The 18,878-nt window shown below is 34.1% G+C and overlaps 1 protein-coding gene across 1 annotated transcript; it reads left to right on the top strand.

Moving 5' to 3' along the window:
• The first annotated feature begins 15,186 nt into the window (after positions 1 to 15,186).
• LOC139353872 (uncharacterized) lies at positions 15,187 to 18,598 on the top strand. Its single transcript, XM_070998095.1, has 2 exons — positions 15,187 to 15,207; positions 17,690 to 18,598. The coding sequence occupies exons 1-2, from the start codon at positions 15,187 to 15,189 to the stop codon at positions 18,596 to 18,598; spliced, it is 930 nt and encodes a 309-aa protein (XP_070854196.1).
• The last annotated feature ends 280 nt before the right edge of the window (positions 18,599 to 18,878 follow it).

Below are 18,878 nucleotides of genomic sequence, written 5' to 3'. Positions count from 1 at the left end.
TGACATAAAAACGGTCATATTTTTTACTACCTTTAAAGTTATATATTTTAATGCAGATAACAACATAATCATTCCACAAGCCTATAAAGGTATGCCATATCGAAATACGAGTTCATTTGACCAAGTTATTGGCCTTTAAAGATGGAAAGAACGCCCATTTCAGTAAACCTTCGCAAAATTAAAATCAATGACATAAAAACGGTCATATTTTTTACTACCTTTAAAGTTATATATTTTAATGCAGATAACAACATAATCATTCCACAAGCCCATAAAGGTATGCCATATCGAAATCCGAGTTCATTTGACTAAGTTATGGGCTTTTAAATATGTAAAGAAGGCCCATTTCAGTAAACCTTCGCAAAATTAAAATCAATGACATAAAAACGGTCATATTTTTTACTACCTTTAAAGTTATATATTTTAATGCAGATAACAACATAATCATTCCACAAGCCTATAAAGGTATGCCATATCGAAATACGAGTTCATTTGACCAAGTTATTGGCCTTTAAAGATGGAAAGAACGCCCATTTCAGTAAACCTTCGCAAAATTAAAATCAATGACATAAAAACGGTCATATTTTTTACTACCCTTAAAGTTATATATTTTAATGCAGATAACAACATAATCATTCCACAAGCCCATAGAGGTATGCCATATCGAAATCCGAAATCAATGACATAAAAACGGTCATATTTTTTACTACCCTTAAAGTTTAATATTTTAATGCAGATAACAACAAAATCATTCCACAAACCCCTAAAGGTATGCCATATCGAAATACGAGTTCATTTGACCAAGTTATTGGCCTTTAAAGATGGAAAGAACGCCCATTTCAGTAAACCTTCGCAAAATTAAAATCAATGACATAAAAACGGTCATATTTTTAAATACCTTTAAAGTTATATATTTTAATGCAGATAACAACATAATCATTCCACAAGCCTATAAAGGTATGCCATATCGAAATACGAGTTCATTTGACCAAGTTATTGGCCTTTAAAGATGGAAAGAACGCCCATTTCAGTAAACCTTCGCAAAATTAAAATCAATGACATAAAAACGGTCATATTTTTTACTACCTTTAAAATTATATATTTTAATGCAGATAACAACATAATCATTCCACAAGCCCATAAAGGTATGCCATATCGAATTCCGAGTTCATTTGACCAAGTTATGGGCTTTTAAAGATGAAAAGAAGGCCCATTGCAGTAAACCTTCGCAAAATTCAAATCAATGACATAAAAACGGTCATATTTTTTACTACCTTTAAAGTTTAATATTTTAATGCAGATAACAACAAAATCATTCCACAAACCCCTAAGGGTATGCCATATCGAAATACGAGTTCATTTGACCAAGTTATTGGCCTTTAAAGATGGAAAGAACGCCCATTTCAGTAAACCTTCGCAAAATTAAAATCAATGACATAAAAACGGTCATATTTTTAAATACATTTAAAGTTATATATTTCAATGCAGATAACAACATAACTATTCCACAAGCCTATAAAGGTATGCCATATCGAAATACGAGTTCATTTGACGTAGTTATTGGCCTTTAAAGATGGAAAGAACGCCCATTTCAGTAAACCTTCGAAAAATTAAAATCAAAGACATAAAAACGGTCATATTTTTTACTACCTTTAAAATTATATATTTTAATGCAGATAACAACATAATCATTCCACAAGCCCATAAAGGTATGCCATATCGAAATCCGAGTTCATTTGATCAAGTTATGGGCTTTTAAAGATGAAAAGAAGGCCCATTGCAGTAAACCTTCGCAAAATTAAAATCAATGACATAAAAAAGGTCATATTTTTTACTACCTTTAAAATTTAATATTTTAATGCAGATAGCAACAAAATCATTCCACAAGCCCCTAAAGGAATGCCATATCGAAATCCGAGTTCATTTGACCAAGTTATGGGCTTTTAAAGATGGAAAGAACGCCCATTTCAGTAAACCTTCGCAAAATTAAAATCAATGATATAAAAACGGTCATATTTTTAAATACCTTTAAAGTTATATATTTTAATGCAGATAACAACATAATTATTCCACAAGCCTATAAAGGTATGCCATATCGAAATACGAGTTCATTTGACCAAGTAATTGGCCTTTAAAGATGGAAAGAACGCCCATTTCAGTAAAACTTCGCAAAATTAAAATCAAAGACATAAAAACGGTCATATTTTTTACTACCTTTAAAATTATATATTTTAATGCAGATAACAACATAATCATTCCACAAGCACATAAAGGTATGCCATATCGAAATCCGAGTTCATTTGACCAAGTTATGGGCTTTTAAAGATGAAAAGAGGGCCCATTGCAGTAAACCTTCGCAAAATTAAAATCAATGACATAAAAACGGTCATATTTTTTACTACCATTAAAGTTTAATATTTTAGTGCACATAACAACAAAATCATTCCACAAGCCATTCGATGTGCCATATCGAAATACGAGTTAATTTGACCAAGCTATTGGCTTTTAAAGATGGAAAGAAGGCCCATTTCAGTAAACCTTCGCAAAATTAAAATCAATGACATAAAAACGGTCATATTTTTTACTACCTTTAAAGTTTAATATTTTACAACAAAATCATTCCACAAGCCCCCAAAGGTATGCCATATCGAAATACGAGTTCATTTGACTAAGTTATTGGCCTTTAAAGATGGAAAGAACGCCCATTTCAGTAAACCTTCGCAAAATTAAAATCAATGACATAAAAACGGTCATATTTTTTACTACCTTTAAAGTTATATACTTTAATGCAGATAACAACATAATCATTCCACAAGCCTATAAAGGTATGCCATATCGAAATCCGACTTCATTTGACCAGGTTATGGGCTTTTAAAGATGTAAAGAAGGCCCATTTCAGTAAACCTTCGCAAAATTAAAATCAATGACATAAAAACGGTCATATTTTTTACTACCCTTAAAGTTATATATTTTAATGCAGATAACAACATAATCATTCCACAAGCCCATAGAGGTATGCCATATCGAAATCCGAGTTCATTTGACCAAGTTATGGGCTTTTAAATATGTAAAGAAGGCCCATTTCAGTAAACCTTCGCAAAATTCAAATCAATGACATAAAAACGGTCATATTTTTTACTACCTTTAAAGTTTAATATTTTAATGCAGATAACAACAAAATCATTCCACAAACCCCTAAAGGTATGCCATATCGAAATACGAGTTCATTAGACCAAGTTATTGGCCTTTAAAGATGGAAAGAACGCCCATTTCAGTAAACCTTCGCAAAATTAAAATCAATGACATAAAAACGGTCATATTTTTAAATACCTTTAAAGTTATATATTTTAATGCAGATAACAACATAATCATTCCACAAGCACATAAAGGTATGCCATATCGAAATCCGAGTTCATTTGACCAAGTTATGGGCTTTTAAAGATGGAAAGAAGGCACATTTCAGTAAACCTTCGCAAAATTAAAATCAATGACATAAAAACGGTCATATTTTTTACTACCTTTAAAATTATATATTTTAATGCAGATAACAACATAATCATTCCACAAGCACATAAAGGTATGCCATATCGAAATCCGAGTTCATTTGACCAAGTTATGGGCTTTTAAAGGTGGAAAGAAGGCACATTTCAGTAAACCTTCGCAAAATTAAAATCAATGACATAAAAACCGTCATATTTTTTACTACATTTAAAGTTATATATCTTAATGCACATAACAACATAATCATTCCACAAGCAAATAGAGGTATGCCATATCGAAATCCGAGTCCTTTTGACCAAATTATGGACTTTTAAAGGTGTAAAGAAGGCCCATTTCAGTAAACCTTCGCAAAATTAAAGTCAATGACATAAAAACGGTCATATTTTTTACTACCTTTAAAGTTTAATATTTTAATGCAGATAACAACAAAATCATTTCACAAGCCCATAGAGGTATGCCAAATCGAAATCCGAGTTCATTTGACCAAGTTATGGGCTTTTAAATATGTAAAGAAGGCCCATTTCAGTAAACCTTCGCAAAATTCAAATCAATGACATAAAAACGGTCATATTTTTTACTACCTTAAAGTTTAATATTTTAATGCAGATAACAACAAAATCATTCCACAAGCCCCTAAAGGAATGCCATATCGAAATCCGAGTTCATTTGACCAAGTTATGGGCTTTTAAAGATGGAAAGAAGGCCCATTTCAGTAAACCTTCGCAAAATTAAAACCAATGACATAAAAACGGTCATATTTTTTACTACCTTTAAAGTTATATATTTTAATGCAGATAACAACATAATCATTCCACAAGCCTATAAAGGTATGCCATATCGAAATCCGAGTTCATTTGACTAAGTTATGGGCTTTTAAATATGTAAAGAAGGCCCATTTCAGTAAACCTTCGCAAAATTAAAATCAATGACATCAAAACGGTCATATTTTTTACTACCTTTAAAGTTTAATATTTTAGTGCACATAACAACAAAATCATTCCACAAGCCATTCGATGTGCCATATCGAAATACGAGTTAATTTGACCAAGTTATTGGCTTTTAAAGATGGAAAGAAGGCCCATTTCAGTAAACCTTCGCAAAATTAAAATCAATGACATAAAAACGGTCATATTTTTTACTACCTTTAAAGTTTAATATTTTACAACAAAATCATTCCACAAGCCCCTAAAGGTATGCCATATCGAAATACGAGTTCATTTGACTAAGTTATTGGCCTTTAAAGATGGAAAGAACGCCCATTTCAGTAAACCTTCGCAAAATTAAAATCAATGACATAAAAACGGTCATATTTTTTACTACCTTTAAAGTTATATAATTTAATGCAGATAACAACATAATCATTCCACAAGCCTATAAAGGTATGCCATATCGAAATCCGAGTTCATTTGACCACGTTATGGGCTTTTAAAGATGTAAAGAAGGCCCATTTCAGTAAACCTTCGCAAAATTAAAATCAATGACATAAAAACGGTCATATTTTTTACTACCTTTAAAGTTTAATATTTAAGTGCACATAACAACAAAATCATTTCACAAGCCATTCGATGTGCCATATCGAAATACGAGTTAATTTGACCAAGTTATTGGCTTTTAAAGATGTAAAGAAGGCCCATTTCAGTAAACCTTCGCAAAATTAAAACCAATGACATAAAAACGGTCATATTTTTTACTACCTTTAAAGTTTAATATTTTACAACAAAATCATTCCACAAGCCCCTAAAGGTATGCCATATCGAAATACGAGTTCATTTGACTAATTAATTGGCCTTTAAAGATGGAAAGAACGCCCATTTCAGTAAACCTTCGCAAAATTAAAATCAATGACATAAAAACGGTCATATTTTTTACTACCTTTAAAGTTATATACTTTAATGCAGATAACAACAGAATCATTCCACAAGCCTATAAAGGTATGCCATATCGAAATCCGACTTCATTTGACCAGGTTATGGGCTTTTAAAGATGTAAGGAAGGCCCATTTCAGTAAACCTTCGCAAAATTAAAATCAATGACATAAAAACGGTCATATTTTTTACTACCCTTAAAGTTATATATTTTAATGCAGATAACAACATAATCATTCCACAAGCCCATAGAGGTATGCCATATCGAAATCCGAGTTCATTTGACCAAGTTATGGGCTTTTAAATATGTAAAGAAGGCCCATTTCAGTAAACCTTCGCAAAATTCAAATCAATGACATAAAAACGGTCATATTTTTTACTACCTTTAAAGTTTAATATTTTAGTGCACATAACAACAAAATCATTCCACAAGCCATTCGATGTGCCATATCGAAATACGAGTTAATTTGACCAAGTTATTGGCTTTTAAAGATGGAAAGAAGGCCCATTTCAGTAAACCTTCGCAAAATTAAAATCAATGACATAAAAACGGTCATATTTTTTACTACCTTTAAAGTTTAATTTTTTACAACAAAATCATTCCACAAGCCCCTAAAGGTATGCCATATCAAAATACGAGTTCATTTGACTAAGTAATTGGCCTTTAAAGATGGAAAGAACGCCCATTTCAGTAAACCTTCGCAAAATTAAAATCAATGACATAAAAACGGTCATATTTTTTACTACCTTTAAAGTTATATATTTTAATGCAGATAACAACATAATCATTCCACAAGCCTATAAAGGTATGCCATATCGAAATCCGAGTTCATTTGACCAGGTTATGGGCTTTTAAAGATGTAAAGAAGGCCCATTTTAGTAAACCTTCGCAAAATTAAAATCAATGACATAAAAACGGTCATATTTTTTACTACCTTTAAAGTTATATATTTTAATGCAGATAACAACATAATCATTCCACAAGCCTATAAAGGTATGCCATATCGAAATCCGACTTCATTTGACCAGGTTATGGGCTTTTAAAGATGTAAAGAAGGCCCATTTCAGTAAACCTTCGCAAAATTAAAATCAATGACATAAAAACGGTCATATTTTTTACTACCCTTAAAGTTATATATTTTAATGCAGATAACAACATAATCATTCCACAAGCCCATAGAGGTATGCCATATCGAAATCCGAGTTCATTTGACCAAGTTATGGGCTTTTAAATATGTAAAGAAGGCCCATTTCAGTAAACCTTCGCAAAATTAAAATCAATGACATAAAAACGGTCATATTATTTACTACCTTTAAAGTTTAATATTTTAGTGCACATAACAACAAAATCATTCCACAAGCCATTCGATGTGCCATATCGAAATACGAGTTAATTTGACCAAGTTATTGGCTTTTAAAGATGGAAAGAAGGCCCATTTCAGTAAACCTTCGCAAAATTAAAATCAATGACATAAAAACGGTCATATTTTTTACTACCTTTAAAGTTTAATATTTTACAACAAAATCATTCCACAAGCCCCTAAAGGTATGCCATATCGAAATACGAGTTCATTTGACTAATTAATTGGCCTTTAAAGATGGAAAGAACGCCCATTTCAGTAAACCTTCGCAAAATTAAAATCAATGACATAAAAACGGTCATATTTTTTAATACCTTTAAAGTTATATATTTTAATGCAGATAACAACATAATCTTTCCACAAGCCCATAAAGGTATGCCATATCGAAATCCGAGTTCATTTGACCAAGTTATGGGCTTTTAAAGATGAAAAGAAGGCCCATTTCAGTAAACCTTCGCAAAATTAAAATCAATGACATAAAAACGGTCATATTTTTTACTACCTTTAAAATTTAATATTTTAATGCAGATAACAACAAAATCATTCCACAAGCCCCTTAAGGAATGCCATATCGAAATCCGAGTTCATTTGACCAAGTTATGGGCTTTTAAAGATGGAAAGAAGGAACATTTCAGTAAACCTTCGCAAAATTAAAATCAATGACATAAAAACCGTCATATTTTTTACTACATTTAAAGTTATATATCTTAATGCAGATAACAACATAATCATTCCACAAGCCCATAGAGGTATGCCATATCCAAATCCGAGTCCTTTTGACCAGGTTATGGGCTTTTAAAGATGGAAATAAGGCCCATTTCAGTAAGCCTTCGCAAAGTTTAAATCAATGACATAAAAACGGTCATATTTTTTACTACTTTAAAGTTATATATTTTAATGCAGATAACAACATAATCATTCCACAAGCCCATAAAGGTATGCCATATCGAAATCCGAGTTCATTCGACAACGTTATGGGCTTTTAAAGATGGAAGGAAGGCCAATTTCAGTTAACCTTCGCAAAATTAGAATCAATACATAAAAACGATCATATTTTACTACCTCTAAAAAAATATATTTTATTGCAGATAACAACATAATCATTCCACAAGCCCATAAGGGTATGCCATATCGAAATCCGAGTTCATTTGACTAAGTTATGGGCTTTTAAATATGTAAAGAAGGCCCATTTCAGTAAACCTTCGCAAAATTAAAATCAATGACATAAAAACGGTCATATTTTTTACTACCTTTAAAGTTTAATATTTTAGTGCACATAACAACAACAATGCAATAACAACAAAATCATTCCACAAGCCATTCGATATGCCATATCGAAATACGAGTTAATTTGACCAAGTTATTGGCTTTTAAAGATGGAAAGAAGGCCCATTTCAGTAAACCTTCGCAAAATTAAAATCAATGACATAAAAACGGTCATATTTTTTACTACCTTTAAAGTTTAATATTTTACAACAAAATCATTCCACAAGCCCCTAAAGGTATGCCATATCGAAATACGAGTTCATTTGACTAAGTTATTGGCCTTTAAAGATGGAAAGAACGCCCATTTCAGTAAACCTTCGCAAAATTAAAATCAATGACATAAAAACGGTCATATTTTTTACTACCTTTAAAGCTATATATTTTAATGCAGATAACAACATAATCATTCCACAAGCCTATAAAGGTATGCCATATCGAAATCCGACTTCATTTGACCAGGTTATGGGCTTTTAACGATGTAAAGAAGGCCCATTTCAGTAAACCTTCGCAAAATTAAAATCAATGACATAAAAACGGTCATATTTTTTACTACCCTTAAAGTTATATATTTTAATGCAGATAACAACATTATCATTCCACAAGCCCATAGAGGTATGCCATATCGAAATCCGAGTTCATTTGACCAAGTTATGGGCTTTTAAATATGTAAAGAAGGCCCATTTCAGTAAACCTTCGCAAAATTAAAATCAATGACATAAAAACGGTCATATTTTGTACTACCTTTAAAGTTTAATATTTTAATGCAGATAACAACAAAATCATTCCACAAACCCCTAAAGGTATGCCATATCTAAATACGAGTTCATTTGACCAAGTTATTGGCCTTTAAAGATGGAAAGAACGCCCATTTCAGTAAACCTTCGCAAAATTAAAATCAATGACATAAAAACGGTCATATTTTTTACCACCTTTAAAGTTTAATATTTTAATGCAGATAACAACATAATCATTCCACAAGCCTATAAAGGTATGCCATATCGAAATCCGAGTTCATTTGACCAAGTTATGGGCTTTTAAAGATGGAAAGAAGGCACATTTCAGTAAACCTTCGCAAAATTAAAATCAATGACATAAAAACCGTCATATTTTTTACTACACTTAAAGTTTTATATCTTAACGCACATAACAACATAATCATTCCACAAGCAAATAGAGGTATGCCATATCGAAATCCGAGTCCTTTTGACCAAATTATGGACTTTTAAAGTTGTAAAGAAGGCCCATTTCAGTAAACCTTCGCAAAATTAAAGTCAATGACATAAAAACGGTCATTTTTTTTACTACTTTTAAAGTTTAATATTTTAATGCAGATAACAACAAAATCATTTCACAAGCCCATAGAGGTATGCCATATCGAAATCCGAGTTCATTTGACCAAGTTCTGGGCTTTTAAATATGTAAAGAAGGCCCATTTCAGTAAACCTTCGCAAAATTCAAATCAATGACATAAAAACGGTCATATTTTTTACTACCTTTAAAGTTTAATATTTTAATGCAGATAACAACAAAATCATTCCACAAGCCCCTAAAGGTATGCCATATCGAAATTCGAGTTCATTTGACCAAGTTATTGGCCTTTAAAGATGGAAAGAACGCCCATTTCAGTAAACCTTCGCAAAATTAAAATCAATGACATAAAAACGGTCATACTTTTTCTACCTTTAAAGTTATATATTTTAATGCAGATAACAACATAATCATTCCACAAGCCCATAAAGGTATGCCATATCGAAATCCGAGTTCATTCGACAACGTTATGGGCTTTTAAAGATGGAAGGAAGGTCAATTTCAGTTAACCGCAAAATAAGAATCAATACATAAAAACGGTCATATTTTACTACCTTTAAAAATATATATTTTATTGCAGATAACAACATAATCATTCCACAAGCCCATAAGGGTATGCCATATCGAAATCCGAGTTCATTTGACCAAGTTCTGGGCTTTTAAATATGTAAAGAAGGCCCATTTCAGTAAACCTTCGCAAAATTAAAATCAATGACATAAAAACGGTCAAATTTTTAAATACCTTTACAATTATATATTTTAATGCAGATAACAACATAATCATTCCACAAGCCTATAAAGGTATGCCATATCGAAATACGAGTTCATTTGACCAAGTTATTGGCCTTTAAAGATGGAAAGAACGCCCATTTCAGTAAACCTTCGCAAAATTAAAATCAATGACATAAAAACGGTCATATTTTTTACTACCTTTAAAGTTATAAATTTTAATGCAGATAACAACATAATCATTCCACAAGCCCATAAAGGTATGCCATATCGAAATCCGAGTTCATTTGACCAAGTTATGGGCTTTTAAAGATGAAAAGAAGGCCCATTTCAGTACACCTTCGCAAAATTAAAATCAATGACATAAAAACGGTCATATTTTTGACTACCTTTAAAATTTAATATTTTAATGCAGATAACAACAAAATCATTCCACAAGCCCCTAAAGGAATGCCATATCGAAATCCGAGTTCATTTGACCAAGTTATGGGCTTTTAAAGATGGAAAGAAGGCACATTTCAGTAAACCTTCGCAAAATTAAAATCAATGACATAAAAACCGTCATATTTTTTACTACATTTAAAGTTATATATCTTAATGCAGATAACAATATAATCATTCCACAAGCCCATAGAGGTATGCCATATCAAAATCCGAGTCCTTTTGACCAAGTTATGGGCTTTTAAATATGTAAAGAAGGCCCATTTCAGTAAACCTTCGCAAAATTAAAATCAATGACATAAAAACGGTCATATTTTTTACTACCTTTAAAGTTTAATATTTGAATGCAGATAACAACAACATCATTCCACAAACCCCTAAAGGTATGCCATATCTAAATACGAGTTCATTTGACCAAGTTATTGGCCTTTAAAGATGGAAAGAACGCCCATTTCAGTAAACCTTCGCAAAATTAAAATCAATGACATAAAAACGGTCATATTTTTAAATACCTTTACAATTATATATTTTAATGCAGATAACAACATAATCATTCCACAAGCCTATAAAGGTATGCCATATCGAAATACGAGTTCATTTGACCAAGTTATTGGCCTTTAAAGATGGAAAGAACGCCCATTTCAGTAAACCTTCGCAAAATTAAAATCAATGATATAAAAACGGTCATATTTTTTACTACCTTTAAAAATATATATTTTATTGCAGATAACAACAAAATCATTTCACAAGCCCCTAAAGGTATGCCATATCGAAATTCGAGTTCATTTGACCAAGTTATTGGCCTTTAAAGATGGAAAGAACGCCCATTTCAGTAAACCTTCGCAAAATTAAAATCAATGACTTAAAAACGGTCATACTTTTTCAACCTTTAAAGTTATATATTTTAATGCAGATAACAACATAATCATTCCACAAGCCGAGTTCATTCGACAACGTTATGGGCTTTTAAAGATGGAAGGAAGGTCAATTTCAGTTAACCGCAAAATAAGAATCAATACATAAAAACAGTCATATTTTACTACCTTTAAAAATATATATTTTATTGCAGATAACAACATAATCATTCCACAAGCCCATAAGGGTATGCCATATCGAAATCCGAGTTCATTTGACCAAGTTCTGGGCTTTTAAATATGTAAAGAAGGCCCATTTCAGTAAACCTTCGCAAAATTCAAATCAATGACATAAAAACGGTCATATTTTTTACTACCTTTAAAGTTTAATATTTTAATGCAGATAACAACAAAATCATTCCACAAGCCCCTAAAGGTATGCCATATCGAAATTCGAGTTAATTTGACCAAGTTATTGGCCTTTAAAGATGGAAAGAACGCCCATTTCAGTAAACCTTCGCAAAATTAAAATCAATGACATAAAAACGGTCATACTTTTTACTACCTTTAAAGTTATATATTTTAATGCAGATAACAACATAATCATTCCATAAGCCTATAAAGGTATGCCATATCGAAATCCGAGTTCATTTGACCAAGTTATGGGCTTTTAAAGATGTAAAGAAGGCCCATTTCAGTAAACCTTCGCAAAATTCAAATCAATGACATAAAAACGGTCATATTTTTTACTACCTTTAAAGTTTAATATTTTAATGCAGATAACAACAAAATCATTTCACAAGCCCCTAAAGGAATGCCATATCGAAATCCGAGTTCATTTGACCAAGTTATGGGCTTTTAAATATGTAAAGAAGGCCCATTTCAGTAAACCTTCGCAAAATTAAAATCAATGACATAAAAACGGTCATACTTTTTACTACCTTTAAAGTTATATATTTTAATGCAGATAACAACATAATCATTCCATAAGCCTATAAAGGTATGCCATATCGAAATACGAGTTCATTTGACCAAGTTATTGGCCTTTAAAGATGGAAAGAACGCCCATTTCAGTAAACCTTCGCAAAATTAAAATCAATGACATAAAAACGGTCATATTTTGTACTACCTTTAAAGTTATAAATTTTAATGCAGATAACAACATAATCATTCCACAAGCCCATAAAGGTATGCCATATCGAAATCCGAGTTCATTTGACCAAGTTATGGGCTTTTAAAGATGAAAAGAAGGCCCATTTCAGTACACCTTCGCAAAATTAAAATCAATGACATAAAAACGGTCATATTTTTTACTACCTTTAAAATTTAATATTTTAATGCAGATAACAACAAAATCATTCCACAAGCCCCCAAAGGAATGCCATATCGAAATCCGAGTTCATTTGACCAAGTTATTGGCTTTTAAAGATGGAAAGAAGGCCCATTTCAGTAAGCCTTCGCAAAATTAAAATCAATGACATAAAAACGGTCATATTTTTTACCACCTTTAAAGTTTAATATCTTAATGCAGATAACAACATAATCATTCCACAAGCCTATAAAGGTATGCCATATCGAAATCCGAGTTCATTTGACCAAGTTATGGGCTTTTAAAGATGGAAAGAAGGCACATTTCAGTAAACCGTCGCAAAATTAAAATCAATGACATAAAAACCGTCATATTTTTTACTACACTTAAAGTTATATATCTTAATGCACATAACAACATAATCATTCCACAAGCAAATAGAGGTATGCCATATCGAAATCCGAGTCCTTTTGACCAAATTATGGACTTTTAAAGATGTAAAGAAGGCCCATTTCAGTAAACCTTCGCAAAATTAAAGTCAATGACATAAAAACGGTCATTTTTTTTACTACTTTTAAAGTTTAATATTTTAATGCAGATAACAACAAAATCATTTCACAAGCCCATAGAGGTATGCCATATCGAAATCCGAGTTCATTTGACCAAGTTCTGGGCTTTTAAATATGTAAAGAAGGCCCATTTCAGTAAACCTTCGCAAAATTCAAATCAATGACATAAAAACGGTCATATTTTTTACTACCTTTAAAGTTTAATATTTTAATGCAGATAACAACAAAATCATTTCACAAGCCCCTAAAGGTATGCCATATCGAAATTCGAGTTCATTTGACCAAGTTATTGGCCTTTAAAGATGGAAAGAACGCCCATTTCAGTAAACCTTCGCAAAATTAAAATCAATGACATAAAAACGGTCATATTTTTTACTACTCTAAAGTTATATATTTTAATGCAGATAACAACATAATCATTCCACAAGCCCATAAAGGTATGCCATATCGAAATCCGAGTTCATTCGACAACGTTATGGGCTTTTAAAGATGGAAGAAAGGCCAATTTCAGTTAACCTTCGCAAAATTAGAATCAATACATAAAAACGGTCATATTTTACTACCTTTAAAAAAATATATTTTATTGCAGATAACAACATAATCATTCCACAAGCCCATAAGGGTATGCCATATCGAAATCCGAGTTCATTTGACTAAGTTATGGGCTTTTAAATATGTAAAGAAGGCTCATTTCAGTAAACCTTCGCAAAATTAAAATCAATGACATAAAAACGGTCATATTTTTTACTACCTTTAAAGTTTAATATTTTAATGCACATAACAACAAAATCATTCCACAAGCCCCTAAAGGTATGCCATATCGAAGTTCGAGTTCATTTGACCAAGTTATTGGCCTTTAAAGATGGAAAGAACGCCCATTTCAGTAAACCTTCGCAAAATTAAAATCAATGACATAAAAACGGTCATATTTTTTACTACCTTTAAAGTTTAATATTTTAATGCAGATAACAACAAAATCATTCCACAAGCCCCTAAAGGTATGCCATATCGAAATACGAGTTCATTTGACCAAGTTATTCGCCTTTAAATATGGAAAGAACGCCCATTTCAGTAAACCTTCGCAAAATTAAAATCAATGACATAAAAACGGTCATATTTTTAAATGCCTTTACAATTATATATTTTAATGCAGATAACAACATAAGCATTCCACAAGCCTATAAAGGTATGCCATATCGAAATACGAGTTCAATTGACCAAGTTATTGGCCTTTAAAGATGGAAAGAACGCCCATTTCAGTAAACCTTCGCAAAATTAAAATCAATGACATAAAAACGGTCATATTTTTTACTACCTTTAAAGTTATATATTTTAATGCAGATAACAACATAATCATTCCACAAGCCCATAAAGGTATGCCATATCGAAATCCGAGTTCATTCGACAACGTTATGGGCTTTTAAAGATGGAGGGCAGGTCAATTTCAGTTAACCGCAAAATAAGAATCAATACATAAAAACGGTCATATTTTACTACCTTTAAAAATATATATTTTATTGCAGATAACAACATAATCATTCCACAAGCCCATAAGGGTATGCCATATCGAAATCCGAGTTCATTTGACCAAGTTCTGGGCTTTTAAATATGTAAAGAAGGCCCATTTCAGTAAACCTTCGCAAAATTCAAATCAATGACATAAAAACGTCATACTTTTTACTACCTTTAAAGTTATATATTTTAATGCAGATAACAACATAATCATTCCATAAGCCTATAAAGGTATGCCATATCGAAATCCGAGTTCATTTGACCAAGTTATGGGCTTTTAAAGATGTAAAGAAGGCCCATTTCAGTAAACCTTCGCAAAATTCAAATCAATGACATAAAAACGGTCATATTTTTTACTACCTTTAAAGTTTAATATTTTAATGCAGATAACAACAAAATCATTCCACAAGCCCCTAAGGGTATGCCATATCGAAATACGAGTTCATTTGACCAAGTTATTCGCCTTTAAATATGGGAAGAACGCCCATTTCAGTAAACCTTCGCAAAATTAAAATCAATGACATAAAAACGGTCATATTTTTAAATACCTTTACAATTATATATTTTAATGCAGATAACAACATAATCATTCCACAAGCCTATAAAGGTATGCCATATCGAAATACGAGTTCAATTGACCAAGTTATTGGCCTTTAAAGATGGAAAGAACGCCCATTTCAGTAAACCTTCGCAAAATTAAAATCAATGACATAAAAACGGTCATATTTTTTACTACCTTTAAAGTTATAAATTTTAATGCAGATAACAACATAATCATTCCACAAGCCCATAAAGGTATGCCATATCGAAATCCGAGTTCATTCGACCAAGTTATGGGCTTTTAAAGATGAAAAGAAGGCCCATTTCAGTACACCTTCGCAAAATTAAAATCAATGACATAAAAACGGTCATATTTTTTACTACCTTTAAAATTTAATATTTTAATGCAGATAACAACAAAATCATTCCACAAGCCCCTAAAGGAATGCCATATCGAAATCCGAGTTCATTTGACCAAGTTATGGGCTTTTAAAGATGGAAAGAAGGCACATTTCAGTAAACCTTCGCAAAATTAAAATCAATGACATAAAAACCGTCATATTTTTTACTACATTTAAAGTTATATATCTTAATGCAGATAACAACAAAATCATTCCACAAGCCCCTAAAGGAATGCCATATCGAAATCCGAGTTCATTTGACCAAGTTATTGGCCTTTAAAGATGGAAAGAACGCCCATTTCAGTAAACCTTCGCAAAATTAAAATCAATGACATAAAAACGGTCATATTTTTTACTACCTTTAAAGTTATAAATTTTAATGCAGATAACAACATAATCATTCCACAAGCCCATAAAGGTATGCCATATCGAAATCCGAGTTCATTTGACCAAGTTATGGGCTTTTAAAGATGAAAAGAAGGCCCATTTCAGTACACCTTCGCAAAATTAAAAACAATGACATTAAAACGGTCATACTTTTTCTACCTTTAAAGTTATATATTTTAATGCAGATAACAACATAATCATTCCACAAGCCCATAAAGGTATGCCATATCGAAATCCGAGTTCATTCGACAACGTTATGGGCTTTTAAAGATGGAAGGAAGGTCAATTTCAGTTAACCGCAAAATAAGAATCAATACATAAAAACGGTCATATTTTACTACCTTTAAAAATATATATTTTATTGCAGATAACAACATAATCATTCCACAAGCCCATAAGGGTATGCCATATCGAAATCCGAGTTCATTTGACTAAGTTATGGGCTTTTAAATATGTAGAGAAGGCTCATTTCAGTAAACCTTCGCAAAATTAAAATCAATGACATAAAAACGGTCATATTTTTTACTACCTTTAAAGTTTAATATTTTAATGCACATAACAACAAAAACATTCCACAAGCCATTCGATATGCCATATCGAAATACGAGTTAATTTGACCAAGTTATTGGCTTTTAAAGATGGAAAGAAGGCCCATTTCAGTAAGCCTTCGCAAAATTAAAATCAATGACATAAAAACGGTCATATTTTTTACCACCTTTAAAGTTTAATATTTTAATGCAGATAACAACATAATCATTCCACAAGCCTATAAAGGTATGCCATATCGAAATCCGAGTTCATTTGACCAAGTTATGGGCTTTTAAAGATGGAAAGAAGGCACATTTCAGTAAACCTTCGCAAAATTAAAATCAGTGACATAAAAACCGTCATATTTTTTACCACATTTAAAGTTATATATCTTAATGCACATAACAACATAATCATTCCACAAGCAAATAGAGGTATGCCATATCGAAATCCGAGTCCTTTTGACCTAATTATGGACTTTTAAAGATGTAAAGAAGGCCCATTTCAGTAAACCTTCGCAAAATTAAAGTCATTGACATAAAAACGGTCATTTTTTTTACTACTTTTAAAGTTTAATATTTTAATGCAGATAACAACAAAATCATTTCACAAGCCCATAGAGGTATGCCATATCGAAATCCGAGTTCATTTGACCAAGTTCTGGGCTTTTAAATATGTAAAGAAGGCCCATTTCGGTAAACCTTCGCAAAATTCAAATCAATGACATAAAAACGGTCATATTTTTTACTACCTTTAAAGTGTGAGGAGTTGAATAACTCCCCACAAATAGAAGCAGCAGCAGATGGCCGGCCGCTTACCAGATACGCGGCGAATTCGCGTAGTAACGGCGCGGCGGGGAGAACGAGAGAGTTTGGAGACCAAGGGTGGAGATCGAGAGAGTTTGGAGACCAACGAAGGAGAGCGAGAGAGTTTGGAGACCAATGAAGGAGAGCGAGAGAGATTGGAGACCAAGGATGGAGAGCGAGAGAGTTTGGAGACCAATGAAGGAGAGCGAGAGAGAATGGAGACTTCGCGGGCAGAGCAAGAGTGCCGTATGCAGAAGAGGATAACGGAACTCCACTGGACTTTGGACTCTCCCGTGAATTTTGGACCGGGAGAGGGAGGTGCCACTCACCCCCAGATACGCGGCCGAGGAACGCAGCCCGAGGGACGAGGACGAGGACGAACCACGCGCGCCATCCCCTCCGCGGTGGTTACCCGAGGTGCCACCCACTCCCCGCTACGAGGGGGAGTGGCTCACGGACGGCGACGATGGAGCACCGTTGGCCACGCCGCCGTGGAGGCCGGCCCGGCCACCCACGCCGCGATACGCGGAGCCACGACGACCTGAGGAGCAGACGCCGAGCGAGGAGTCGACCGCGCAGCCGATGCCGCAACCGGAGGAGGAGGACGTCCACCAGGCAAGGGCGGACGAGCCGTCGGTGGTGCGGACGGAGGTGCCGGCCGCGCACGTGAGCCACAGCACACGGGCGTTCGAGGCCGAGGGTATGCGGTGGCGGCAGCAGACGGTGACGTGGACGTGGCCCGAGGGGCCCGCGACAGGACCGACGACGGAGGTGCCCAGGATATGGGAGGAAGGGGCACCGAAGGTGAACCCTCGAGACCCCCGGACGAGGAGCCGACAGGATGCATGGGTCCCGCCGACACCAAGCACGGGCCCGCCAACACCGGCGACGACGGCAACGACGGGGGAGGCGGAGTCACCGGAGAAAGGACCATGGGTGTGGCCCGAGCCACCGGCCACCCAAAGGCCTCCACTACAACGACAAAATTCGACGCCCGGATCAACGCGCCCGCGGCCGCAGTTCATGCGGCAGGTATCGGCGCCGGAGGAAGGCGGTTGGCGCGAGGTCGCCAGGAGCGAGTGGCCGGCGGGCATTGAGGAAGCACCCGCGGTCGCGACGGCACGGCGGAAGGGCGGCAGGCGGTGCGTCCTGGTCTGCGATGGCGGGAGGAGATACCGGGTGAGGCTCGGAGTCGCGGGCATCCGGGTTTTCGCACAATAAATGAAAAAAATCACAAAACAACACAAGGGTTTTCCAAAACAACAAGAGAAGGGGTACGGGGCCCAGAGTTTGATTGGGGTGGCTGGAAGAAGAACGGGGCATGCATGGGCCACTCCAGCAACCTGTAAGTCGAATGGTCTTAGTCCAGGAAGAAGAAATGAACGCCAATTACTTACCTGCTGTCCCGGTTGCAAAGTGAATGCGAAGTCCTCTCCGCACCCGCTCTCGAGAGCTGCCAAAATGGAGTCCGATGCAGCCGATAGAGGACGAGTGAAGGGCG

The sequence above is a fragment of the Drosophila suzukii genome (assembly GCF_043229965.1).
Source record: "Drosophila suzukii chromosome X unlocalized genomic scaffold, CBGP_Dsuzu_IsoJpt1.0 scf_Xc, whole genome shotgun sequence".
NCBI classification, from domain to species: domain Eukaryota; kingdom Metazoa; phylum Arthropoda; class Insecta; order Diptera; family Drosophilidae; genus Drosophila; species Drosophila suzukii.
Note: the sequence above shows the minus strand (reverse complement) of the source record. Positions and strands in the feature narration are given on the sequence as shown.

Bases quoted from the DNA above. Each gene is read 5' to 3' on its own strand.
- LOC139353872 (XM_070998095.1), top strand. From the start codon at position 15,187: ATGGGAAGAACGCCCATTTCA. The intron at 15,208-17,689 runs GTAAACCTTCGC...TTGGACCGGGAG, and splicing joins TGGGAAGAACGCCCATTTCA to AGGGAGGTGCCACTCACCCC.